The 27345-nt window shown below is 38.7% G+C and overlaps 1 protein-coding gene across 4 annotated transcripts in view; it reads left to right on the top strand.

The window, feature by feature from the left end:
• The window catches only part of ALS2 (alsin Rho guanine nucleotide exchange factor ALS2), a 42419-nt gene that overhangs the window by 8319 nt on the left and 6755 nt on the right, over nucleotides 1-27345 (top strand). For 2 of the 4 annotated variants that reach the window (XM_068138296.1, XM_068138295.1), the window contains exons 3-29: nucleotides 1105-1259; nucleotides 2626-3545; nucleotides 5818-6178; nucleotides 6803-6971; nucleotides 7406-7502; nucleotides 7895-7972; nucleotides 8783-8959; nucleotides 10796-10967; nucleotides 11332-11512; nucleotides 13099-13164; nucleotides 15652-15814; nucleotides 16608-16739; nucleotides 16995-17123; nucleotides 17528-17598; nucleotides 17946-18012; nucleotides 18273-18475; nucleotides 18617-18682; nucleotides 19160-19258; nucleotides 19875-20039; nucleotides 21314-21425; nucleotides 21721-21798; nucleotides 21909-22042; nucleotides 23552-23740; nucleotides 23992-24109; nucleotides 24590-24747; nucleotides 25879-26001; nucleotides 27066-27242. In XM_068138296.1, the coding sequence (XP_067994397.1) occupies nucleotides 1105-1259; nucleotides 2626-3545; nucleotides 5818-6178; nucleotides 6803-6971; nucleotides 7406-7502; nucleotides 7895-7972; nucleotides 8783-8959; nucleotides 10796-10967; nucleotides 11332-11512; nucleotides 13099-13164; nucleotides 15652-15814; nucleotides 16608-16739; nucleotides 16995-17123; nucleotides 17528-17598; nucleotides 17946-18012; nucleotides 18273-18475; nucleotides 18617-18682; nucleotides 19160-19258; nucleotides 19875-20039; nucleotides 21314-21425; nucleotides 21721-21798; nucleotides 21909-22042; nucleotides 23552-23740; nucleotides 23992-24109; nucleotides 24590-24747; nucleotides 25879-26001; nucleotides 27066-27242 (4560 nt within the window). The remainder of the gene's footprint in view (nucleotides 1-1104; nucleotides 1260-2625; nucleotides 3546-5817; nucleotides 6179-6802; nucleotides 6972-7405; nucleotides 7503-7894; nucleotides 7973-8782; nucleotides 8960-10795; nucleotides 10968-11331; nucleotides 11513-13098; nucleotides 13165-15651; nucleotides 15815-16607; nucleotides 16740-16994; nucleotides 17124-17527; nucleotides 17599-17945; nucleotides 18013-18272; nucleotides 18476-18616; nucleotides 18683-19159; nucleotides 19259-19874; nucleotides 20040-21313; nucleotides 21426-21720; nucleotides 21799-21908; nucleotides 22043-23551; nucleotides 23741-23991; nucleotides 24110-24589; nucleotides 24748-25878; nucleotides 26002-27065; nucleotides 27243-27345) is intronic. The other 2 variants (XM_068138297.1, XM_068138298.1) reach the window with 2 other exon arrangements.

Here is a 27345-nt window from a genome sequence, read left to right as displayed (position 1 = left end):
TCTCTGTAAACTTTTAAATAAATTTAAAGACAACTCTTAATATAATTGAAATGCTGCCAGTGTATACTGATGTTTAAAATTACCTTTTGAGTTTAAATCAAATGCTTATGCAAATTGTGAAAACTCTGCTTCTTGTTAAAGTTCTGCAGAAAATTCTGCAGAATGGGAGAAGCTGCTGACTGAGCATTCAAACCAGACTATGTGGAAGTATTAAATCAAGAAGTTCCAGTCACTCCTTCAACACCAGATTCCTCTGTTGTGTTTCAGGATATATTTTTTTGTTCTTGGTTCAATTGATTTAAATGACTGGCTCATTTCAATCTGAGAAACTTGTTAAAAATTTAAAGAGAAAAAAAACCAAACCCAAACAAAATCTCATTTTATCTCTCAAGGTGAAAATTAATATATATGAAGGATGAGCTCTTAGAGGTGTAATGTTTTTGAAGACATTGTGAATGGGAATAATCTGTTCATAGCAACATCTGCACGAAGTGCATCCTTGACTTAATTACTTTTAAAGCAAATGTTGTTTGAGATGTTTATGTGTAATTCCAGCATACTTGATGTTCTGTGTTACTGATAGAAACATGATTATAAGGCTGATTTTCCTGTATTTTGTTTTCTGGAAGCTGAGCAACACAGAACATTAATAACACTTAATAAACCAGAAATGTTCCTTTTGCTTTTGAAATCTCACTGTTGAGGTAGGAAGAGAGTTTTCACATGTGAGTAGAACTGATGCAATGATACCAGCACACAATGACAAAGTTGTGTGTTGCTGTGAGCAACAGATACAGTATATAATATGAAGGCTGTATGTGTTGTGAATTAAGGTATCTTGAAGTTTACTAGTGACAAGAGCAGCTCCTTTTCAGACAGTAAAGCACAAGCGAAAGGGAAAGCTAACAATTTCAAATAGAAGATTCTTGTTTTTCATTTAAATAACATTAAGGTGATTAAATTATAAATTAAATACGTTGACTTCCTGAACCTAAAACTAATGCCTGAACTACTAAGCCTTTCCTACTTATATGAAAAGCTAACTATGCATTACTGAAGTACTTCAAGTTAGCTAATTCAGCATTTCTTACAATCTTCCTGTAGCTCAGAAGAGGCAGAAGGAGCCAAAGAGAGGGGCCTGGTCTACATTTGGAAGGCTGGTTCTTGTTCTGTAACTCCAGAAAGGCTTCCAGGCCTCAGTGGAAAGACTGTATTACAGGCAGCCCTTGGAATACATCATGGGTTACTTCTAACAGAAGGTAATAAACATCTTTACAATTAAGATTTGAGATAATAAGTTTAAGTTAGTGACAAGTTTTCTTCTTTCAGGTGTTTTTTTTTTTCCATTCTATATGCCTCCTTCACAAGTTCTAAACAGTTAGGTTTTGAACTTTGTCAGTATTTATTTATTAGTTATAGTTTAGTTAAAATTGTGTTGGAATAGAAATTGTGCGTGTATAACTTTTTTAATTGCTTTAACAATGGCTTTGGATTTCCTATTTAAAGATGGCAATGTAATCTGAACCCTGCTAACTCAAAATGACATTTCTTGTGGTGTCTTTCACTCAAAAAAAGAGTGAGGCAGTTCTACTGATGTGTAAGAGCTTTGTTTTCTGTTTGCTTCTGGAAGAACACATAGCTAGTCTTGGTTTGTGAGCAGTTTGGTAGTGTGTATAAAAAGGATTTCTGAAAGCTAGTCCCTTTAAATGTTTTCATAGCATGGTCCTTATTTGTACTGATCAGTGGGCATACAGTCGTAAAGACTGAACTGGAAGTTCTCTGAAGATTTTTCAGGAAAGAGTCCAGGTTATTGGTGAGCCTGCCCTAAGCACCTTTACTGTAGTTGTTACAGAACTCCACTGTTCTAGAACATGTTTCTTTCATAATTAAAAGGGCTTTTTGTTTGTGTGCTCGTGACCTATGAATGCTGTTATTTACGGATTTGTTTTCACAGAGTGGAAAATGGCAAATCGTATGTAGATTTTAAAATTACAGATTTCTACTTTTATTTCAAATTATCTAACTAACTTGAACTGCCATTGCTGCAATCCTTTGAGATGAAGGTAATAAAATTTTGAAGAGTAGCAAGATACATTTACACACATCCCATACCACCTTCCTGATTTCCACCTGATAGGGCAATCGTATTTTACTGTGGGGTGGCAAACAGTACAGTTTGATACTAGATCTCACAAAGATGAGCTCTGTACTTTGGCATGTTCTTCAGGCATGGATATATGCTCTTAATATATTGTATGTTCCTCAAATAGAAAGGACCAATAAGTACACTTAACTGGAGTATAGTAGAACTTTCAGCAGAAAAGCAGTAGTTAGCGCACCAATGCACGCATGTGCAAGGTCAAGTGAGGTATAGAACTTATAGCAGAGAACAACCAGCAGTTTTCATGTGTCAGTAGGTACACTTTTTCTGACCCTGAAGCAAGCTAGAAATTGGTATGTTTGTCTGAATCTCTTGTCAAATTTATGTTGGTGGTTTTGGTTTTGTTTTTCTTTTTTACTTTGTTAAACTCATGTTAAGGGTTTGGGTTTTGGTTAGTGTGCTTTTTGTGTGCTTGCTTGTTTGTTTTTGTTTTTTTTGATTTTGTGTTTGTTATTCTCTCACAGGTGGAGAGGTCTACAGTTTCGGAAAACTGCCCTGGAGATCAGGACCAGAAGAGTTGTGTGCTAGTAGTCCTATCTTAGAAAACACTTTGCTTGGACATCATGTTATTACAGTGGCAGCTGGCAGCTTCCACAATGGAGCCGTGACAGAAAGTGGTGTCGTTTATATGTGGGGGAACAATTCTGCTGGTCAGTGTGCAGTTGCTGATCAGCCATGTGTGCCAGAGCCACAGCCTATCAGTATTTCTGATTCTGAAACCAGTCCTCTGTTATCAGTAAGGATTTTGCAGCTAGCATGTGGAGAGGAACACACACTGGCACTATCTCTAAGCAGAGAGATATGGGCTTGGGGGAGTGGCTGCCAGCTTGGTCTCATAACAACAACTTTCCCAGTGACAAAGCCACAGAAGGTAGAGCACCTGGCAGGACGTGTTGTGCTCCAGATTGCTTGTGGAGCCTACCACAGCCTGGCTCTGGTACAATGTCTCCCAGTACAGGAAATGAAGCCTATCCCAGAGAGATGCAATCATTGCAGTCAACTCCTCATTACCATGACAGACAAAGAAGATCATGTAATCATTTCAGATAGTCACTGTTGCCCACTGGGTGTAGCACTGTCTGGTAAACAAACAGAAAACAGTGTCTTCTATCCCTCACTGGACACCTTAGAAGGAAAAAGTGTAGCAGGTAGCCAAAGTGAAGACTCTCAGAAACCACTTGTGGAAGATCATACACTTGTAGCTTTAGAATCTGATGGAGCAAGTGCTCTTTCCAGCAATGATGGACAGGAAGACAGTGGAATTTCTAGTCCTGGAAATATTCTGTTCCCAGACAAAAAAGAAGTGAAGGAGTATGTGGTTGGTCTACCAGACCACTTGTTAAATGAGAGCCTGGAGAAAAACATCAGCACAGAACCTGAGCAGGTTGGTACCTGGTAATTAGCTCTTAATTTTCTACAGTTCCTTTGGTGTCTGTGACAATGTTATTCTTCTTACAAATGAAATACTGTGTTAATATAGCTGTGATATTCCTGTATTTTCAAAATGTTTCTTCTCTGTGATGGTTCTTGACTTTTAAGTGGAAAGGCTTTTTTTGTCCCTCATCCTTGTACAAAGGTGAGCCTTCAGTGTGAGCACAGTGCTCACAGTGCTGTAGTCTGTACTTTCCATGGTACACAGTAGCAGAACCATGTAAGCCAGTTTCCCACTCTCCAGCTATTTTATGACTGTATAGTTTTTCCATTTGCGTAGGGCAGTAAGCTAGTACATGTCTAATTTACCTTTAAGGTAAAACTTCCTTTTCTGTACGTGGGAGGACTCCCTCACAAATGTAATTTCTCAATCAGTTAAAAATTCTAGGTTGCAATTAAAGATTGTAAAGGGTATTGTCTTTTACCTTAAAGCATTGACCAAAAGGCTTTTAATGTTCATCTTATAGGGATGGCACAAATACCTAAGTATTACTGTGTGATGTTCAACACCATAGTTTGGTGCTATAGTAGAACAGTAAATTAATAATTTATTAATAAGCATCAGAAAATGCTTGGTATGAAGGTTCAGGAGCTGTTCCCAGCTGCTGGCCAAAATACTATTTTATGCTTCAAAAAAGAAGAAATCTTACTTGGTGTGTTGGAAGGAAGATACAGCTGAAACCTGAATCCAAAATCTTGAAGTGCAGCCTGTCAGTCCATATATAAATATTGTCTTACTGACTAGTTTACAATGAATATCTGTCTTTTGTCATTCCAAGTGCTGAGCACACATCTTAATAATTTTTTTTTTTTTTTTTACAGTGGTTTTGGGAGTTAAATGTTGCAGTACCTAATAAATAGTTTATTTTTGATTACTGCCTCTGGAGGTGGGGGGGTGGAAATGTAGTATTAAAACCAAACCAAACTATCCAGTCACTCAATGATTCAAACTATTTGGCAAATGCCATCTTGTGCATTATTGTTTATTTGGTGTGTAAATTGATAGTTATTAGAGGTAACCATGTGCTGGTATTGGTAACTGTCTTTAGTCATTTTGTCCCTAGTGTGACTTGATTACTAACTAAACTTTATATGGACAGCACAGTAATGTAGGGGGACACATAGCCCATGCTGCTTTTAAGATCAATCCTGCAAAATAAGACACGAGTCACTGTTTTCCTTTAAACACATCAAAGAGAGAATTTACTTATCTGAACATGAGCCAGCAGTGTGCCTAGGTGGCCAGGAGAGCCAATGGCATCCTGGCCTGTATCGGGAATAGTGTGGCCAGCAGGACAAGGGAGGTTATTCTCCCCTTGTACTCGGCACTGGTCAGGCCACACCTTGAGTACTGCGTCCAGCTCTGGGCCCCTCAATTCAAGAGAGATGTTGAGGTACTGGAACATGTCCAGAGAAGGGCGATGAAACTGGTGAGGAGCCTGGAACACAAGCCCTATGAGGAGAGGCTGAGGGAGCTGGGGTTGTTTAGCCTGGAGAAGAGAAGGCTCAGGGGAGACCTCTTTGCTGTCTACAACTACCTGAAAGGAGGTTGTAGCCAGGTGGGGATCAGTCTGTTCTCCCAGGCAACCAGCCACAGAATGAGGAGACATAGTCTCAAGTTGTGCTAGGGGAGGTTCAGGCTGGATATTAGGAAGAAGGTCATCACAGAGAGAGTGATTTGCCATTGGAATGGGCTGCCCAGGGTGGTGTTGGAGTTGCCATCCCTGGAGATCTTCAAGAAAAGACTGGATCAGACAATTAGTGCCATGGTCTAGCTGATTGGATAGGGCTGGGTGATAGGTTGGACTGGATGATCTTGGAGGTCTCTTCCAACCTGATTGATTCTGTGAAATACAGCATGCTCACTGATGCACTTTAGTTGGTAATTAAATATTAATATTAATTGGTAATGAGCCTGAAATGACATCTTTTTTATATTTGCTTGCAAAGATTGTGGTTTTTGTATTTAAAAGAGACAGAGACCCACAGTCTCTTATGGATGAGCTACAATACACGGGCAGCAGAAAGCATAGTACATATAGAAAAGGTGCTTGATCCTACCTTAAACAATTGTGTGGAACAGATGTACACTTAAGTATAAAAAACTTCCTCTTAATGTCCTGTTCAGTGTAGCACATTTTTTGAAGAGTGAATGCATACATCATCATCATCCTGCTGTTATATGCTGTCTTGTATTATGGTCTTCAATTTTTCTTTGGTTTTAGCCTTCTCAAGAAGAACAAATCAGTGCTTGCATCCCTGGCCCTCCAGGTACCAGCACCTCTGCCTTGAACAGCTTGGTGGCCTCTTGTGCATCAGCAGTTGGTGTGAGAGTAGCTGCTACATACGAAGCTGGAGCATTGTCTCTGAAGAAAGTAATGAACTTCTATGGCACACCTTCAAGTGAAACAGGATCTCAATCTGGTGGTGGTTCCCCAGGGCCTGAAGCTCTGAGGGACAGTCGAGAAGAGCAGGTCAGACTGGAATCCATGCAGGGGAAGAAGAGTTCCAGTTTAGTAGATATTAGAGAGGAGGAATCTGAAGGAGGGAGCCGAAGACTTTCCCTGCCTGGTTTGCTGTCACAAGGTAAAAGAAGATGTTGGGAAAACCAACTGGAAAAGTTACAATGACTAACTGAAAATAAAACTTTGTTGAGTACAAATCTAATAATCTACCAAAGGTGTTATGAATTATAAACTGTCTCTTAGGATTTGAAAATAGTGGAGGGAGTGAAGGCTAGCAGATACTGCATGCTAAGAAAACCAAGAGCATGGTGGATTTAGGAATGTTTCTTTTTTTGTTAAGTAACATAAGTCATAGAATAACAATCATTAAGGTTAGAAAAAACCTCTAAGATCATCAAGTCCAACTGTCAACCCAACACCACTTCTTTGCAGGATATATTTTCTTTAAAAACATACTTTTTTAATGTGTAGTTTGTTTGGGTTCATTTGCTTCAGTATAATCATGTAGGTCTGGTATGCCTCTTATCTTTTAATAGCTGGTAAAAATCAGTTAATCTGTTATCTTTTGGCACATGTTATTTCTGTGGATTAGTGTTCTTGTCAGCCTTTTTTCTCAATCTTAAGACCTCATTGATCAGTATTGGTCAGTTGTCTCAGATAGTACTGTTACTGTGTAACACACAATCCAAGTGATGTATTTACCTAAAATAATGAGCAACTTTTATATATCAGGGCCTGTTTTCAGTTTCTCCTAGGCTCTTAAGGAAGGTAGGACGAGCAAAAATGAGGACCGTAGCTCTGACTCCAACCTACAGTGGTGAGGCCGATGCTCTTTTACCCTCTCTAAGAACAGAAGTGTGGAGCTGGGGAAAGGGGAAAGAAGGACAGCTAGGGCATGGTGATGTTCTGCCAAGGTAAGATTTCTCTGGTAATTTTTTTATTTTTCCTTGAGGTTACCAGGAAATTCTGAGCATTCAGCCTTCTCAAATTCAGGCAATTGCCTTGCATTGTGTACTTGCTCTATTAAGTGTTGTGACCTCGATTTGTTCAAGTAACATGCTTTGTGATGCTGTATTGTTACCGAAGATAAATTGGTTACAACTTTCCCCCTTACAATCAATAGGGTTTTTTTTGTGATGTTGACTTTGTCCACTGTTGGGTGAGGTTCAGCATCAGCGTTGGCCCTTCATGACATTTTTGACTAAGTTGGTTTATTGCCAAAGGACTCCATGTATGCTTGTTTTTCTCTGTTTTGGGGAAAAAGATAAAAAACAACTTGGAGTTTATTTTTGTGTTAAGAACACTTCTGATTATTTTTTCCTCCCCTCTGGGTTCTGGGGTTTGACAGGCTTCAGCCACTATGCGTGAAAAGTTTAGATGGTAAAGAAGTGATTCATCTCTCTGCTGGAGGCCATCATTCCTTAGCACTCACTGCCAAATCCCAGGTACAAATGATTTTTGCCATTCATTGCTTATCTATGAGGTAATTGTCATGTTTGGTGTTTTCTGGGCTTTTGTATCTTCTGCTTCTAAATTTTTGTTCCAAGTTGCTCTCACAAACAGGAAGTAGTGTGGAATTTTAATTCTATTTCCACCGGAGTTGTGCATGTGCTATTGACATGGGTTTAAAGATTTCCGTGATCGGATTTGGTGCATTCCATTTCTGAACATGAGAAGACAATTTGAGAACACAAGAAGATGGTGGAAACTAGGAAATAGCTTCTTTGTATGTGAATCATAACCTTGGCTTGTCTGTGTTTTTACACTCAATGTGCTGGACTGCTGCAATTCAGTATGTACTCAGGCATACAAACTTCCATTCTGATGTTTCTTACAGGTGTATTCATGGGGCAGTAATATCTCTGGTCAGCTTGGTCACCTGAGCTCTCCAACAACAGTCCCTCGCCTCGCAAAGGTACTTTCTGTTATCTGCATTTGCCTTTCATTTCAGGTTTTCATATGAATGCAGAGTAATTTCTATGGCTTATACTGTGAATGTGATCCTTAGATGAACTTGTGAAAATATACCCAAGAAATCCTTTATACAGACATCCAGTGGTTTTTTGACTACACTGAAGTTCTAAAACAGAAATGTGACTGGCTGTATCTTCTTAGGAAATTTCAGTTCTACTTTATGTATTATTTCTCAAACAGCAATGTTGCAGTGCTGAAACTTGTCAATACTTTGGAAAACTGTTTTTATTCAAAAATTGCTTCTAGCCTTTTCAGCTTTGCTAGATCATGATCATAGTTGTTTATGTACTTCCAGAGCTGGTTTGGTAGCAGGTTTTCTGGTAACTTTGAGCTTTCAGCACATTGAATGAATAGTCAAATGACCTTTTTTAGGTTAGACCAGACCCTTTCCTAGGTTTCCTAGTGCTTGTCTTAGTGGAAAACTAGATGCAGAGTTTTCTTGCTTAAGTCTTATGCAAATTAATGTCTCCCAAATTTATATTTTTCCCAGTAAATGTAGAGGGCTCAATAGTGTTCCAAGCTCACCTGATGCCCATTTAGAAATTACATATAATTCAATAATTTAAAAGCAAAAAATCAGCCATTGGAAAGAGAGACAATCTTCAGTATGCATGCAAGGAATGTATTTGTTATGAGATGCTGACGTTGGAAAAATTACCAGTTACTGCAATACTACTTTTTGTCTATGTGCATATGTGCTCCTTCTGGTTTTGAGTGATGATTGCTAATGCTTCTTCCTTGTGAATTGCAGGTGTGTGGTAATGGTGTTTGGAGTACAGCAGCAGGACTAGATTATTCCCTCTTTTTAGCAGATGAAGATGACTTCCAACCTGGATTATATTACAGTGGCCAGGAGACAACAACAGAAAATACTTTGTATGAAAATAGCTGTACTAAAAGTCCAATTTTGTTAGTATCCTGTAGTAAGGTAAGTGATACTTCCTATAAGTTAATGCAAATCATACTGATGCTTCTTGGAAAAAGATAGTGTTGGTTGTTCAACTAGTTGTAAGGGTGTCAAGGCAAGCAACTGGTTCCTAGTGGTCAAATGAGGAGCACAGCTTATGGAGGACAGAGAGGAGGTCTAATTAGTATTGTTCTCTTCCCTGCCTATTTATTGGTGTTGTGGGGTTTTTTTTGTTATTGTTCTTTTTTTTTTCTGATTGAGAGATAAGGAAGTGTTTCAAATCTATGTAATGCTTTTCATTCTGTATCTACATGCTGCAGAAGTGCCCCCTTACACTGTGCTGTTTCATCAGTCTTCATGCTCTCTTCCAAGTTGTTTGTATGATTTCAGGCTGACCTGAGTTTAAGGTAACAAAAAGGAAATGGTGAGGGTAGAAAGTAGCTCTTTGTCTCAGCTTTTCTGGTCTCATTGTCACTTTAAGAAGGACATTGAGACACTTGAACGTGTCCAGAGAAGAGCAGTGGGGCTGGTGAAAGGCCTCGAGCACAAGCCCTACGAGGAGAGGCTGAGGGAGCTGGGGTTGTTTAGCCTGGAGAAGAGGAGGCTCAGGGGAGACCTTATTGCTGTCTACAACTACCTGAAGGGTGGTTGTAGCCAGGAAGGGGTTCGTCTCTTCTCCCAGGCAACCAGCACCAGAACAAGGGGACATAGTTTCAAGCTGTGCCGGGGAAGTTTAGGCTCGAGGTGAGGAGAAAGCTCTTCACAGGGAGTCCTTAGCTGTTGGAATGTGCTGCCCAGGGAGGTGGTGTAGTCACCATCCCTGGAGGTGTTCAAGAGGGGATTGGATGTGGCACTTGGTGCCATGGTTTAGTAGTCATGAGGTCTTGGGGTGACAAGTTGGACTTGATGATCTTTTTGAGGTCTTTTCCAACCTTATTGATTCTATGATTTTCTAGATTAAGCAGAATATGAGCTGGAGAGGGGTTTTAAGGCAGGACAGGGATTGAGACAGTCTGTGCATTCATGTGCACATACACACTTACTTACATTCCTTCTGTAAGATTTTTTTGCTAGCCACTCCCTTCTCTTGCAGGCTGACTCGTAGGCTCTTGCATAGCAGAATTGGCCTGTGGGTAGCTTGTTGAACAAAAAACTCAGTGTTTCTAAGGTATTCTCTATTTAACCACAAAGTAAATAGAAGTAGAGCTCAAACACTGAGTTACTTGTATGGTATTGTGTGTGAGCCTGAATTAGTGAGAAGACAGAATGCATCCGTGGCACTTTTGCTGACCCTAGAGAAGAATTTTGCTTCCAGCTGCTGTGGGACTGAAATGCCTATTATTACCTACACTAATACCACTTGTGGTGTTAGTGTAGTTATTGGTATTAATCCAGTTTACTGATACTATAATACTATTCTTACCAATAAATTGACATCTTTTCATCACAGTCATAACACTAAACCCTCGTTATTCTTACTTTCTAATCAATGGAGGAATTGCTGATGATATTTATACACTTAATATCAATATTGTTGATAAAAGCACAAAGCACGAACTGTCTCTTAAACATGCAATGATTATGTAACTCAGCTTAAAAGATGGTCTATAATATTGTCTTTTATGCACTGTCAGTACCAGGAAAATGAACAGCATTGACTATAAATGTTTGTTACAACTTTTATCATTCTTGCATTAAGCCATTATTGAATGGATTGTCCCTGTAGATAACAAACGATCTGTAGGAGCAGTAAGTGTTAATAATACATGCTGTATCCTTCATTGCCCTATTTCTAAATTGAAAAATAAGAAAAATATTAAAGCTCCTGTTTTTCCTTCTCTCTTTTTCATCTTTCAGATGGGGTACATAAGCAATGTGATAGCTGGTGGTGACAACTGTTTGGTCTTAGTAGACAAAAACGTAATGGGATATATTGCCAGTTTACATGAGTTGGCTTCTACAGAGAGAAGGTTTTATTGCAAACTGAGTGAGATTAAATCTCAGGTTCTTAGACCTCTTTTGGGTTTAGGTAAGATATTTTAATTTTTTTTATGCCATTTATCCTGTGTTCTACAAAAAAAAGTTTCTCTATGCAAACTCTTTTTTTTTTTTTAAGATAAAGCTAAGGTCATACTTTTCTACCCTGTTATGATGAACTGGTGTACTACAGCTGTATTTTGAGATCTGTATTAGTTATTAGTGTTTGCAGTGTCTTGACTGTTTTACCTGAAATAACAATTATTTGAACTGTAGACTAAATACAATTGTTGAATTTCTGGATAATGAGGTGAAATTGCCATTAAAACATCTAAACAGCACCTTGTGGTAATTCTTTTTGTTAACAGATGCTGCTCTTCTGTAAGGTAAGCAAAATTGCTTTTTTTCTGTTACAGATAATTTGGGCAGTGCAAGTACAATCCAGTTATTGCAGGAAATGGCAAGCAGGTTCAGCAAGCTATGCTATCTCATTGGTCAACATGGAGCTTCTTTAAGTAGCTTTCTTCATGGAGTAAAAGAAGCAAGGAGCTTGGCCATCCTGAAGCATTCCAGTCTCTTTTTGGATAGTTACACCGAGCAAGTATCCAGTTCCCTGTCATCTTGAGTCTCTGCAGGCTTCATCTACTGACCAGAAGCAGCCCTGAGTTAGGGGAAAGGAGATCATAAGAAAAGCTACATAAGGGACTTGTGAAAAGTGTCTTCTTGAAATTTAAAATACACAGAGTTTTACACAAAATCTGTTTCATAGTGAGTTTTGCATTTCAAAGCCTTCACCATTGGAGCATGCTGGACAACTTCACCTTTCCTAGTGAAAAACTCTACACATAAATTCTTCTTTCATTGCTGCATATATACCTGTAAAAAAAGTGATATGTTTGTACATAATAGTAAGGGTCTTGTAATATAATAATGTTACCATGGCTAGGCTGCTCAGTAAAGCTACCTTTGAGAGTTCATTGTGGTTACAAAATGCCTTTTTAGTAGTCATTAACTAAACTGTGGCTCCCAGAAGACTGATTCTGTCCTGATACCTGCTAAATAGCTAACATCTCACCTTTTAACACAAAAGACTAATCTCATCTAAATGTAGCAGAAGTCATATTTGACACCTACAGGCCTGTGTGAAAAATGCTAGCTAGAGGGAAGAGTCTAAAAATGTCATACCTGAATGTAGTGTTGGTCACTGGACAGCTGAAAATCTTTAAGGGAACAAAATTTCAAAGTCATCAACTTGTTCTGCAGTAGCATTTTGAATGTGCAGCTAATTGCACTTTTTTCTAATGCAGGCACAACAATTACTGGGTCGGTGATAAACTTAAGTCATATCACCCTAAAAGAAGCTTTCTTCTCTCTGTATCACATGGGTTGTTCATAATCGTAAATATCTATTTTCTTCCTTTCTTAATATTTCAGTTTTTCTTTTAACCTGGATTTCCAGTTGAAACCTGGAGTTCCAAATTAGAAATGTTTCTTCTTCTGTGCTGTCAAAGGCTGAAATACCTGATTCCCGTTCTCATTGTTCCTGCCTGTCTTCTGCTTTCCCCCTTTACTTTTTGATGCTTTACACATTTCTCTTTGGATGGCATCAGACTATATCCAGGGACATTAGTATAGTGCATAGTGCCTTCAGCATCTTCCAAAGATCCATTAAGTGACAAAAGTATATATATTCCACTAAGATGAGACCATTTCCTTCAGAGAAAGATGGATTTTATTTTTTTCAATGGTTTTCTTTTTTTTATGGGGAGAGGTGAAAAGTAGAATGCCAAATAGCAGGAAAAGATAAATTCTCATCTTGAATATAATTAGAAGCTAGCTGTATTAAGCTATTGAAAGAGATAATCTGTTCTGTACATGCCCAAATTTTAAGGGCCAGAAAAAATACTAAAAACCCCAAAGGTTTAATTTGCAAAGTAAACCCTCTACATTGTGATAATGACAGGGGAAATGTGGAATAAGGTTGTATGACCTCTCCTCTGTGTGCAGAATGAATACTAAGTGTGTCAGTAATATTGAACCATTCACCCTTCTAGTGTTTTCTCAAGTACATAAATTACTTTTTCAGTAGAAGATATTAAAGATCTCGTTAGTAATTACAACAGCTGCTATTTCCATGGATGTTCTTACTCTGTAACTGAGGCTCTTTTTCTTCCCTATTTTAGGTATTGTACTTCAGTAACAAACTTCCTTGTAATGGGAGGATTTATGCTCCTTGCAAAGCCAGCAATGTAAGTAAGGCTTTACCATTTTCTAGAGGTTTTGATCAACTCACAAAGAACTGTACTTTAAAGAATTGTGTGTGTAGTGATGAGCATGGAGATAGTTAGTCTCAGCTTGCTTGAGTATACTTACTCCTTTTCCATAAGATGAGGAAAACATTACTTCTCACCTGTGATAAAAATGTAGGTTAAAATGCTGTTGAATGGGTTTAGTTGCTTTATCTTGAAGGTGGAGAAGGGAGGGGAAAAAGCATATATTATTGTAAATTCCTTGAAAGAGGTGTAAATAGATTTCAGATAATGATTTTTTTGGAAAGCCTAGTCTTACGTTAAGTTTTCATTGTCTGTTCATTGTTTTTTGTTCTTTCAAACATTGCTTTGAAGAGAATAGAGAACAGCAAGCTTTCCTTTAAGAGTTAGTAAGAGTAGATAATGTGAATTTGCTTTGGTCTGAATTCTTTAACTTCATGGAAGTGTTTTAAAATGATGCAAAACTAACATTTCTGCACATACATCGTTGCCTCAAGTCTGCTTGACTTTATTTCATGCATAAATGCTCTGGAATGTAGGAGGAATACTACTGTAAGAACTCAGTATATTTGGAGTTTATAGATGATAAAGTGAAGGGTTTTTTCCCTCAGTTCAGTAGTATTGTAATACTGAAATAAAGTTAATGCCACTGTGTCTTACAGTCTAGTGCTCTGAAGTTACTGCAGTAAGGGTATTTTTTAACGCATCTGAAGAATTGCCAGCTTTCCTTCTATCACAAATTCTGTAATCTGGGAGTGGTTCTGTTTATGGAGCATTTTGAATGTAGCATAAATGATGGTATCTGAAGCTCTTGGAAGCACCAGGATACCTAATGCAAAGAATATTCTGCTCCTTAGAAACTGTACCAAGATCTAAATACAAAATCCCACTGCAGAGAGACAGTGAGAATCTTTCTGCATTGGTCAAGATTTTTTCAGTTGACTTACAGGAAATCTTAGTTCAAGTATTTCTAATTAGTACTGGAAAGCTCTGGATGCTAACATCACTTGTACTGAATTCATCACATCAGGTGTCACAGCTTCTACTGCAACGCAAGTCTCATTAAGTGAATAACACTTCTTCAGATTATGAAACTTCAGAGAGGATATGTCTTAAAAGTTTTGGCCTGTTACTTGCAAAGGGAAGTCAATAAAATCTCTGCCAATAACAATGAATTCCCTGCCTCTCCAAGGAATACTGTCTTGAGTCAGTGGTTAACAATGTCAGCCTCTCTTTTACAGATGCTGTGCAGTAGGGAGTACATAAGAAATATAGCCCAAACTTTAAAAAAAAAGGTGCTGGCTTCAATAGAAGTGTCCATTGTTGTCAGGTTTTTGAGCATCTTCCCTGAAACATTGTGAGCTATACTCAGTGTTACAAGTCTGTTATTGTTTGACACTTCTATAGAGAGACCTCTGTGTGAGGATCTCAAACACTTTAAAGATGTAAGCCATCCATATGGTTAAGAAATAAGATTTCTCTTAAGAAATATGTTATTCCTAAGGCTTGTGAACACAAGAGTTCTTAACTATAATTAGCAGACCCAGACAAGGTACATTACTTTGGTGTATAAAATGGCACCTTACTAATCATGCAGAATTCCTAGAGACCCTCTTGTGCAATTCTCTGATCTGTTTTGCTGTTCCTGGGGCCTTCTTTCTCAGCCTCACCTGGTTCTTGCAGCTTGTGGCTTAAGTACTTCCCAGCTGGATGTGACTTAATGCAGATGTGTCATATGTGCGTGCATGTGTGCACACATATGGTGAAGGAGAGGGAAAAGTAGGTTTGTTTTCCGTTTAATAAGGAACTCCTGGGTTTATGTGCTAATGCATTGTCTTCAGAATCATTTCCCTCTTCTTCTCTGAACTAGATTAGTTCTCCCTCTTGGAAGTCAGACTGAGGATTGAACAGATTTCCTGCCTTTCCTTGAGGTAGGATGTAATTTTTATAGTTAGGGGAAAGACTGGCCAGCTGCCTTCAAGTGGCAGGGGTGGGATTGTTTGGATATATTTAGGGAAGTTCACTGGAGCAAAGTTAAGATTCTTTTAGGCCTTCTTGTATGTGAATCAACAGTGTTAGAAGCTGGATACTCCAACCAGTAATGGGGAAGTCATTCCACCTGTTAGCTCTTTCACTGATCAAGTATTAAAGGGGATAAAAGGCAATTACTTACTTTCCAAGTAGGGCAGCTTAGTCAGCTTTCTTCAGGCAGTTTAATGACAGCACATGAGAGCATAAGTAAATCAAGTCCTGTGTTGCAGTTAGTAGAGAGCTACATCTCTGTGTGACTGTACTTCCTTATTGGGAACAAATTAGTAAGAAGCATGCATTTGCTTTTATATTTTTTATTGTTTTATAATAATCCAAAGTGTGTCATTCTGAGCTCATTTATATAAAATGTCATTGATGTCTTGCTGTCTTTTTTATCCTTTCCTCCCTCTGTTCCCTAATGCTCCCACCATTTAGAGGCTTTTTGAGTAAAAACCAGGAGCTGTTACAGAAACTGTCTGAGAAGAATGAGGAAAACGTCCAGCTAGTTGAAGTTCTGAATGCTCTGTTTTTCATGCCATTTGGACGACTTCATAGTTACGCTAGGACTTTGCTAAAGCTTGCCACATGCTTTGAAGTGGTAAGCTTGCTTTGTTATCTGTATCTGAACACACATGAACACACATTAACACACATGAAACTTTAGGCTCAGAAATAAATGTCAAGATAATTACAAATCGCTTAGTCCTCAGAGAAGTTACCTCTGACTTGTGCTTGCTGCGGGGACGATGATGCAAGTTCATTTGCACAGTCTCACACCATACCTGCCCAGATCACATGACAGGTCAAAACTTGGTACCCTTACAGAAGTGGTTTGTGTGCCCAAGCACTTAATTGAAAATACAGTATTTTGATATTTGCCTCTTGCTTTCCAGTTCTATCTGTCATCATTCCTGTAGCTATCCTTGGCTGTAATACACTACTGAAAGTACTGTATGCATATTAGGTAGCCTTTTGCTACCCATTTAGATGTACATAATTGCATTCATTTGAAATAACCAATGACTAAACAGGAACAGTAGCTGTTGTCTTGGTATAAACGTGCATTCCAAGTGTTGCTCCTGCAATTACTGCCACTGCCGCTACAGCTTGTTAAGCTGCAACACGGTAGATAATGTAATTGGGTATTAATTACTCTCCTCTTAACATTCGTAGAAGTGTTGTGATTATTTTTTTTTAAAACTCCCAGCACACTAACAGAACCCATGACCAAGAAAATAATGTAGTTTACGCTGTTACTTTAATAACCAGACCACCTGTTATGCATTTGGTGCTGATTTAACAAAATTAATAGTTGCATTGCAGCTTGGTTACTCTTGTTGGTACAGGTGTTCAGATACACTCTCAGGTCTGTCTTACCTTGTGCCTTATAGGCATCTCCAGAATACCAGAAACTACAGGATTCTAGCTCATGTTATGAGAGCCTTGCTGTCCATCTCAGCAGAAAAAGGAAAGAAGCAGAATACACGCTTGGCTTCTGGAAGACCTTTCCTGGCAAAATGACGGTATAATGACATTTGTCAATCCATTAGCAGCTTGAATCTCTTGCTGTTAGTGTTATGCCCTGTGTCTGTTACTGATGCTATTGTCACAGTTGTGCTTCTCATTTTTCTGATTTGTGTTGCTGTAGTTCCCTTTAACGTTAGAAAGGTTCAGTCTTTGCTGTGAAATACAAAGAGCACTGACCTTAAGTCACAGTGAGAAGGAAGCTGCTGTAATACTTATTTTTATTGTTTAACCTGTAGTATTGTTTCCTGTAGGATTCCCTGAGAAAGCCAGAGAGGCGTCTGATCTGTGAAAGCAGCAATCGTGGGCTCTCCCTACAGCATGCCGGAAGATTCTCTGTGAACTGGTTCATTCTCTTTAATGATGCTCTGGTGCATGCTCAGGTAAGCCACCATGTGTCCAGAAACAGAACCTTAACTCTGCATCAAACAACACAACATATTTTCATATAGTGAAAATAAGTTTGTTGTGCTGTAGTTTTGCTTGAACACTTAAAAGAGGCATTTTTTTCATGTTTACAAGTAAGCTTGCAAGTTTGTACTTTTGGTGGTGTTGGATTGCTCTTGCCCTGTGGCTGGCATGGTTTTTATTGGCTATTTTTTGGGAAGAAGCATACAAGAAACTTGCAGTGCTCAATTTTCCCTAGTCTTCAAGGAAGGAAAAAAAAACACAACAAACAAAACAAACCCAACAAAACCCACTGAATAGTTTGAGGTCAAAAAGCACGGGGCAAGGGTAATGGTTCAGTACCTGATGAAGTTTTCTTTCTCCTTTTCCTTGCCTACAGTTCTCAACACACCATATTTTTTCTTTGTCCACACTGTGGGTAGAAGCTCTTTCAGAAGAAGCTGGTAATGTGTGAGTATTCTTGCTTGTGATGTCAGGTATCTTGGGAGGGTGGATGAGCATTTTGTAACAAATTATTGTAAACTGGGAGCAGAATAGGATGGATGCAATAATGCCTACTCCTCTTTCTTGTTTCAGAAAAATTATTTCTGTCTTAAAAATATAGTTGTATAATTATCAGAATAAGGGAGGCAAGAGGGAAATTAGTAATCTTTCCTGCTGCTTACTTTCACTGATGACTTCAATATTGGTGAATACCAAGTGGGGTAGGGAAGATACAGTATTTATGCTCTGAGCAGTTTTGCCTTTTTCAGGATGAAATTTCACTAGACTAAAATATTTCCCCTCCCCTGATGTAGGAATGGGTTGAAAATTACAACACCAGAAGAACAGCTTGTTCTTGTTTCTTCATCACCACAGGAAAAGGTAAGCATGGCTTCAGTGATACAGATGAGTTGTTTTCCCCTTCTGTGAAACCAAAAAGGGAGAAGTATTGCCTAAATATTCACCTACATCATTCTGTGACTTGGTGTGCAGGGTGACTGTACATTTTGCTTGACTGTAGCACTGCTCCAATTTACAACACTGCACTGAGGAGTGCAGAGGTGACTATTGCACTTGTAAAGCTGTGATTCCATGAGGAAACATGTTAGCTAAATTCTGTGATGAAACACTTTCTGTTTCAGAACAAGTGGCTGAGGGCAATAAGCCAAGCAGTGGATCAGGCACTTAGAGGGACTTCTGACTTAATTCTATATGGAGCTGGTGGGAATGTGCCAAGACAGGAACCTCCTATTTCTCGCAGTGCCAAATACACATTCTATAAGGACCCTCGATTTAAGGATGCTGTTTATGATGGGAGATGGCTTTCAGGGAAACCTCATGGCAGGTAACATCATTTAATAAACATAGCTGTTGGAAACAGATTGGCTGCTGTACCAATAAGTAGGCTCATTCACAGAAGTTATTTGGGAAGTATGAAGTGAACTGATTTTCTTACACGTGTGTATTGCTTTGTATTTTTTCCCAGAGGGATCCTTAAGTGGGCAGATGGAAGAATGTACTCTGGATCTTTTCGGACGGGGCTGGAGGATGGGTAAGATCCCACTATTTGTGTAGCCAGAGGGCAAGAAATACCTTTGAGACAGTAACAAAGAGAAAATTAAAGATTTTGCAGTGAATTTTACTGACTCGGGGTTATGTTAACAAGATATAGGTTGATATATAGACAGTCTGTCATTTATCCAAGAGGGGATTGGACGTGGCACTTGGTGCCATGGTCTAGTCATGAGGTCTGTGGCGACAGGTTGGACTCTATGATCTTTGAGGTCTCTTCCAACCGTGGTGATACTGTGATCCAGAGGTATGCTTGTTGTCTTCACAGACTCTGCAACTGCATGATAAAAAACTTGATCTTTCATAAAATCCAAAACTAATTGGGGTGATCAGCTGTAGGATGGAGGAGTGTTCTGATTTTAGAATGGGTCTGTGATAAATAAATGTATCTGCTCCTGTTACTAATGAAATGTCTCAGGTTTGTAGCTGCTTGTGCTCCATTTCCATGTGTTGACAGGTTTGGTGAATACAGAGTGCCAAACAAAGTGCTTAATAAGGATGACCATTATGTGGGGTACTGGAAGGAAGGCAAAATGTGTGGACATGGAGTCTACAGGTAATGTGTAACACTTGCTGATGCTCTGACCCTGCTTACCAAGCCTCTGTATATAGCTTTCTTGTTAAATAACAAGATTAAATTCTTGGTATTATAGTTGGCTTGGCTTATTTTCTGCTTTGCTTTTGTTGACTTGTTTGCAATGTATACTTGTATGATGTTCTGTTATTAGTATCTATTCTAGTGTTGCTATCACCTTTCAATAATAGAGGATTTTTTTTTTTTCTGAGAGATACATAAAACCTCTCATGACCTTGCTGGGGAGAGAGTGGCTGCAAAACAAAACATTGAAAGACTTCAATTAAAGGCTCACTTTTATCCCAAATACACTTTTACTATATAGTTCCTGATTGGTGTAGCCGTAGTGTAATACCTAACAGCAAAAATAGTTGATCTGTTTGGGGGGGGGGGGGGGGTTAAAACAAAAAAAAACCCAAACAAACAAAAAAAACCCTAAGAGAGAAAAGCAAACACAAACCAAAGAAACAACATACCAAAGCCAAACAAAACCCAATCAAACAGAAAACACACCCAAAGAATCCCAAACCCAGCAACAAAACAGCCCAAGCACAACAGAGAGGTAGATTATAGGATTTTTACATTTTTTCCTTTATAGCTATGCTACTGGTGAGGTGTATGAAGGGTGTTTTCAGGATAACATGCGTCATGGTCATGGTCTGCTGCGCAGTGGAAAGCTGACCTCTTCCTCTCCCAGTATGTTTATTGGACAGTGGACAATGGATAAGAAGAGTGGTTATGGAGTTTTTGATGATATTACAAGGTAATGCTTCAGTTCTACAGATCTTTAAAACACTGGCATGATGTACAATGATGTACAATTGTAAAAATAGGAGGGAAGGGTTATTGCTAACTGGTCATTTGGGAAAATGAGACTTCGCCCTGTTACGTTTGTGTCCTGGTAACTTGTGTGCTGCACTGGTCTCTCAAGAAACCTTCACCAGGCAGACATGCTTGCAGTTGGCATGATGAATCAGACCAGCATCCTGTTTGAATATGGATCCAATCCGCTGGAAGATACCCCTGAATTTATATTGATGGCTGGACTTGCTTTCTTTATTAAGACCATAATTTTTCCATGGTAGTAGAAGGAAAATGCTCTGTGTAAGCAGCATTCTATTAAATTGGTCATTAGTTTCCCTCTAAAAGCAAGCAAAAAAAAGGTACTTGGCAAGTTAATATTAATTTATTACTTGTAGAGTAAAAACTTCATGTTATTTCGGGCCAAGGGGAAAATAGATGATTTCACAATACTTCAGACTTGCATGCAGTTTCAAACTCTAGCATGACAAGTATTTAAAATAATAATCTGGAAGGGCCTGGTGTTCACTTGTGAGCAGTCTTCTCTAGTTTTTGGTGTTTGGTTTTTTTTTTTTTTTTGTCTCCTATGTGACCTTTGTTAGGCTATTATCAAAGGTCTTTCTGCAACATGATCTCTTTCATTAAAATTTTCAGTGTTATGCATGACTTTACAGCTCTCCCTTCTATTCCTCAAGTAGAACAGATTGGTTTCTTTCATTTATTAACCTCTCAATTGGAGTCATCCGAGTTTAGGTAAAAAAAAAATAAAAGCCTTGGTGAAAAATAAGCCTAAAATAAGCTTCTTGCATCTTTTCTAAATAACTGTTAAATACATCAAGTAGATACTTGAAAAGGGCAAAGATCCCCATTTATATGCAATTTAGATCTTGAATAAACCAGATCCAGACCAGATAACAAGATCCTTGTTTCTGTTGCATTGTAGCTACTACTCAGGTTTCATTGGATTGGAACTGGCTTTAGCAGGGCTTCAGCATCTGGAAGCTTGCTTGGGTGAGGCCAGTTTATAATGTGAATTGTGAAAGAAAGTGCATTATAGTTATGTCTATCAAAAAGAGTCTTTATTTCCATGAATCTAGTGAATCTTGATTGACAGAGCTGAAGCAAGTGCTGTATGAATCTTTCCTAATGGTTTCTTTGATGGTCAAATACTGCAGTAAAGCCAACAAAAGGATTTAAATGTAATCCTTGTATTCTTCCTACTTCATTTTTCTTCAGAGGAGAAAAGTATATGGGAATGTGGCAAGATGATCTTTGCCAAGGCAATGGTGTTGTGGTTACTCAGTTTGGACTGTATTATGAAGGAGCCTTCAGCACCAACAAAATGATGGTGAGCTGAACACTGATCTCTGTGCTATAGCGACTTTTCCTCTGTGTGGTGTCTTTCTGGGGTAGATGAGTGTATGTAGTGCTGTGTAAACCTGTGCTTCTCACCTTCTGTTTTCCTGGCTTTTTAAAACTATCTTCTTTACCCTGCTCATTTTTACCTAGGGCTCCTTCAGAAACTGCTTTAAAAAAATTATTTGTTAGCAATTTTTAACAGCTTTTAACAGTGTACCTTTAGATCTGCAGTCTGGTCTTCTGTTGTATTTACCACTTTTTGCTCTTTATGATTCTTTTTATAGGGGACTGGAATTCTGCTTTCAGAGGATGACACAGTCTATGAGGGGGAATTTTCAGATAACTGGACTCTGAATGGAAAGGTTGGTATTAGGGTTGTCATTTGTAAATTGTTACTGTCTTAAAGTCTCCTTCTTTGTAGTTTGGTTCCTGGTGGATTTCAGTTAAATGTTGTTTATTATCTTCTCTCAAGGGAACACTGACCTTGCCCAATGGAGATTATATTGAAGGTCTCTTCAGTGGAGAATGGGGATCCGGTATAAAAATCACAGGGACCTACTTCAAACCTAGCTTGTATGAGAATGAGAAGGACAAACCTAAAGCACTGTGAGTGTTGAATAAGAAGTAATTTCTCATGGTTCAGTAATACTTAAGAACATAACTAATGTCCTTTTCCAAAGGACATAAAACCTTATACATGTAGCCCTATTTATAACAGATGCATTAGGTCAATTTGTTTAATTATCTCTGGGGAAAAACGTGTTTTATTTAAGTCATAACTAAGATACTTCTAAGTAGAAGCAATTTAAATTTAAAGAGTAGTTGGTGAAATGTGAGTATTTGGTAGCACCATACACAGGTTTAGAGTACTAATAGTTGTACAGGTTTTGGTATCTTTTGAGGCATACTCAAATTTCAGACTAAAATGGAAAACACAACTCTAATGTTTTTACATAGATTATTTCTCAGTGTGCTTCCTGAAGCATTCACTGTAATTTTTGGCAGTGCTGACACCTGCAACAAGATGCAAACTTAAGCAGACTTCTGCAGAACTGAACACTTGCAACCTTAGCAGCTGTCTGCTTTTTATCCCAGTAGGGAGGCTATGAAGAAATGTCAGTACATGTTTGTGAAGACTGCTTATGAAATAAGAGTTTCATCTACCCGCTTCAGGCTCTCTTGAAGTTGAAAATCTCCTGGTATAATTTGTGAAAAACCTTAGATCCAACTTTGTGAAACTAGAAGCAGTCTTGCTGGTTATCATCTCAAAAATGGTGGAAAGGAATATTAAAGAGAAGTTTGACCATTTCTGACACTTGATTTAAATCAAGCTGAAACTGTTAAGTCTGACAGCATTTATTTGCTTTACAAAAGCTTGTCAAAGCTCTACATTTCATTGTCTGAGAAAACTGTTCCTCTATAGGAAGAACAACAGTTCTTGTTTTTCTTTTGGCCATAGAGAATCCCTGAGCACTGGCTGTAGATGAACAGATGGCTGAGCTGTTTACTCTCTACTTGCACATCCCTAACATGTCATTCAGCATCATCTATAGATATTGATTTAGGGGCAGATATCATGTCTGTCTTTGGTATTTATTTGTGTACCTATGCTATTCCAGGACAGTCAGATATTTGGGACATAATTGTACTATGTCTTTGTTACATGAACGTGTCCTGAGCCTTCTGAATGAATATGAATGGTGAAGATAAGCCCAGTCAAGTGCAGTATGTCCTGATGTCTTTAAAATAAAACCAATCACTCTGTGTATAAACAAACATTTCCTGGAAGAGTACAAGAAAGATTGATTGACTTGTTGAATTAATAAGGTTCATAGTTGTTCCCATGTGTAGGGATGAAAACATTTTAATCCTGTAATGTTGTAATATGTTATATAGATTATGTTAGTTAACAAGGGAAAAAATAAGTGTAGCTTCTTGTAAGTTCTTTTAAAAAGAAGGTGAGAAATTACACATTAAATAGTAGGTTTTAGCTTTAGTCTTATTGAGAAACTGGGTTCAGAGTAGAGACTCTCAAGTATATCAGCTGAAATCAACATGAGCTGTAGGTAGTCTTCCTAGCTGAATGTTCTGTTTCCCCACTCTCCATTTTAACAGACTAACTGGTCATTTTGTTAGGCGGAAGCTTGGGATCCTGGCAGTACCTCCTGATGAGAAATGGAAGGCAGTATTTGAAGAATGCTGGAACCAGCTTGGTTGTGAGAGCCCGGGCCAAGGGGACAGGTGGAAGGCTTGGGACAACATTGCAGTGGCTTTGACTACCAACCGGCGGCATCACAAAGACAGGTTGGTTCCAAGAGAGTGCAAGACAAGGGAAGCGTTGAAAAAACTTAGAATTGCACACTAGGCGGAAGTAGAAAACTAAAAATTCAGTTACAACAATAAATCCTAAATAAAATCAGAGCTCTTAGTAGTTTGCACTATAACCCTTCCTAGGGGTATACTGATGTTTAGTTTAGTTGCTGGCTTCAAAGTGTTTTTCCTGTTGTATGACTTGAATAATCTGTACAATGTCTCTGTCATTTTTATAACTGCAGCCCAGAAGTATTGAGCCGCTCGCATACTCAGACACTGGAAAGTTTGGAATTCATTCCACAACATATTGGTGCCTTCACACTGGAAAAATATGAAAATATAAAGAAATATTTGATAAAGGTCAAGCTTGTTTTGTAGTGTCTTTCCTTAATTCCTTCCTTATTTGCACTCTTGTGACTTATGTTATATTCATTCATGCTTGCTTATAATTTCCTAATTTATTGAATTAAAATCTACAGCTAGGACTAAAACCACTACATAAGTAATGGAATACTACTATAAAGTCAGTTTCTGCTGAGTTACTGTTTTAATTCTTGTATGTTGGATCCCAGCAAAATATCTTGAAATACTCATTAATTATTGCAAGTTAATATTACGGCACAGATGACTATTCCAAGTAGCAGCATAGGTTTTTGTATTTTCTTGACTCCTCTTTGAGCTGTATTCAGCTAATACAGATATTTTCTACACATGGCAATTAGTTAAATACAGCCCACTAAAACAATTTATTTGTACTGTTTAATTTTTCTCAAAGCCTGTGGTTGGATCTCTGACCTGTCTGTCTTGACCTGACTGGCCAATTAATGTGTTTCATCTCAGGCTTGTGATACTCCTCTCCATCCATTGGGCAAGCTGGTAGAAACACTAGTAGCTGTCTACAGAATGACCTATGTTGGAGTAGGAGCTAATCGACGCTTACTGCAGGAGGCTGTAAGAGAGATAAAGTCCTACCTCAAACGCATCTTCCAGTTGGTTAGGTAATGAGACTCCAATTTTCAAGTCAAACTACTGTGGAATTAATGAAAGCTGTCTCATGGACTCAAACTGTCCAGTGTTTATATGCAGTCCAAGTGTGTCAGTATCTTTACTCTGTTTTGAGTTGCTTATATTTCCTTAACCTTTTTAAGGAGTCTTGAATATTCTGTCCAAATAGAAGTCTACACCACAGTGTATTGCATACTACAATGTACTTCAAAATGTGGCTGTAAGATACTTGCCTTGAACGTGAATATCCATGCTCTGAAAAGCCTGTTCAAAGGGTGCAGAAGATGGAGATGAGGACTTGCAGCATATTCTACTGAAGTTTTCACCAATGGATTAGCAATGTGTTTGCTTAATTTTTGAGAGCAATTACAGCTTTGATTCAATCTTGCCAATTTGAAAGAAGACCTACTCCAAATTCTTAACTGTTAATAGCCTTGTTGGGAGGAAAGATATCTTTACAGTATCACAGTATCACTAAGGTTGGAAGAGACCTCAAAGATCATTGAGTCCAACCTGTCACCACAGACCTCATGACTAGACCATGGCACCAAGTGCCACGTCCAATCTCCTCTTGAGCACCTCCAGGAATGGTGACTCCACCACCTCCCAGGGCAGCCCATTCCAATGACTAATGACTCTATCAGTGAAGAACTTTCTCCTCACCTCGAGCCTAAACTTCCCCTGGTGCAGCTTGAGACTGTGTCCCCTTGCTCTGGTGCTGGTCGCTAGAGAGAAGAGACCAATCCCTTCCTGGCTACAACCACCTTTCAGATAGTTGTAGAGGGCAATGAGGTCTCCCCTGAGCCTCCTCTTCTCCAGGCTAAACAATGCCAGCTCCCTCAGGCTCTCCTCATAGGGCTTGTGCTCAAGGCCTCTCCCCAGCCTTGTTGCCCTTCTCTGGACACGTTCAAGTGTCTCAATGTCCTTCCTAAACTGAGGGGCCCAGAACTGGACACAGTACTCAAGGTGTGGCCTAACCAATGCAGAGCACAGGGGCACAATGACTTCCCTTTGGCATTGGAGAGGTTGGCACCACCATGTATTATTTCCATTGACTCTTCTCTCCAATCTGGCTTTTTAGAAACTTACTGAAATGAAATTCTGTTCTGTGTATTGCCATTTAGGTTCTTGTTTCCTGATCTTCCGGATGAGGGCAGCACAATTCCATTTCAGCCAACAGAGACAAAAGGAAGGCGATCATTTTGCAGTGGGAAATCTGACTCCAGATCAGAATCTCCCGAGCCAGGGTACATAAAATAAACAAATAAAAAGAAATGAAGGCTTAATTTTATTTCATCTTTCAGGTTTTTGTTGACTGAGGAAAGAAAGATAAGCACATTTAACTTAGGGATATAAGTAGATCTTTTGGGTTTGTTTCCTTTTTAGGAGTGGGAGTTCTTTTTGGAGGGTGGTTTTGTTTTTTTGTTTGGTTGTTCTTTGGTTTGGGGATTTTGGGGTTTTGGTGGTGGGCTTGGTTTTGGGTGTTGTTTGGTTTTTTTTTTTTTTTTTTTAATCCCTTTGATTTTGTTGTGGGTAAAAAAGTTCAGGCTTCAGTGTAGGCTTGAGAAAACTATTTGAACTATAAGCACTGGGTGTAATGCAGGTCCAATGCACATACACTATGTCAAAAATAGCCAGTCACATGGAGCTCACCCTTGAGTTCATCCTTGTCCTGTCCACAGCAGTCCCAGGTGTGATCAAAACAAGTAAGAGGGACCAGCAGAGGTAGCCTACTGAGAAATGATCCAATGACCTGGGTAGAGGGTATTAGTAGGCACCTCAATTTCAGGTTTCCCTACTAGGATTGCAGCTTGATTGTATGTAACTACTGAGTTTATGGAGCCCAAAATGTGAGTGGATCTAGTCAGGTAACTTGGTGATTTTTAGCCTATTTTCTGGACAGTGCTTTTGAAGGTAAAAATCAGTTTGAAGCAGAGTGGCTCAGAATGGGGGCCAAATGATCAGCGTGAGGATACAGGTAAAGCTTTAGTGTAGTACAGTATTCAGCTTTTACATTAACAAGGAAAAGAGGCAATGTTCTGTTTAGAACACTTGTACCACAAAACCCTTGCACTGTTACCACCACCACCCCCCCCAAATCTATCTATGGGTGGATGATAAAGGAAAATTACTCTTATTTTTTTTAACACAGGTAATATTTGATGAATTATTACTCAGTAATAAGCTTACACTAAACAAAATATTTGCTCCAATGATTCTTTTTCTTTGTTATGAATAATTAGGTTTTTAAAAAGTCTTCCTCTTCAAACCACCTTCCTCTGTTCTGTTTGTGTGTTGGTTTTTGTTATAGCTATGTGGTAACCAGTTTTGGTTTGCTGCTCCCTGTGTTACTGCCACGACTCTATCCTCCCCTGTTTATGCTGTATGCATTGGACAATGAGCGTGAGGAAGATACCTACTGGGAATGTGTTTTACGTCTAAACAAACAAACTGATCTGGCTCTTCTGGGTTTTCTTGGAGTGCAAGTGTGAGTATGCTTCAGCAACAAAATAGAACTTACATTGTGGCATATCATTTATAAAGCAACTCAAAAACCTCTTATTGACTTAAGTGATTTTGTTAATTAAAAT

This window comes from Melanerpes formicivorus, unplaced genomic scaffold, assembly GCF_026170545.1.
Source record: "Melanerpes formicivorus ecotype bairdi unplaced genomic scaffold, bMelFor1.0.p_v2 SCAF_5, whole genome shotgun sequence".
NCBI lineage: Eukaryota > Metazoa > Chordata > Aves > Piciformes > Picidae > Melanerpes > Melanerpes formicivorus.
The sequence above is the reverse complement of the archived record's forward strand: the minus strand, read 5'-3'. Positions and strand labels throughout refer to the sequence as shown.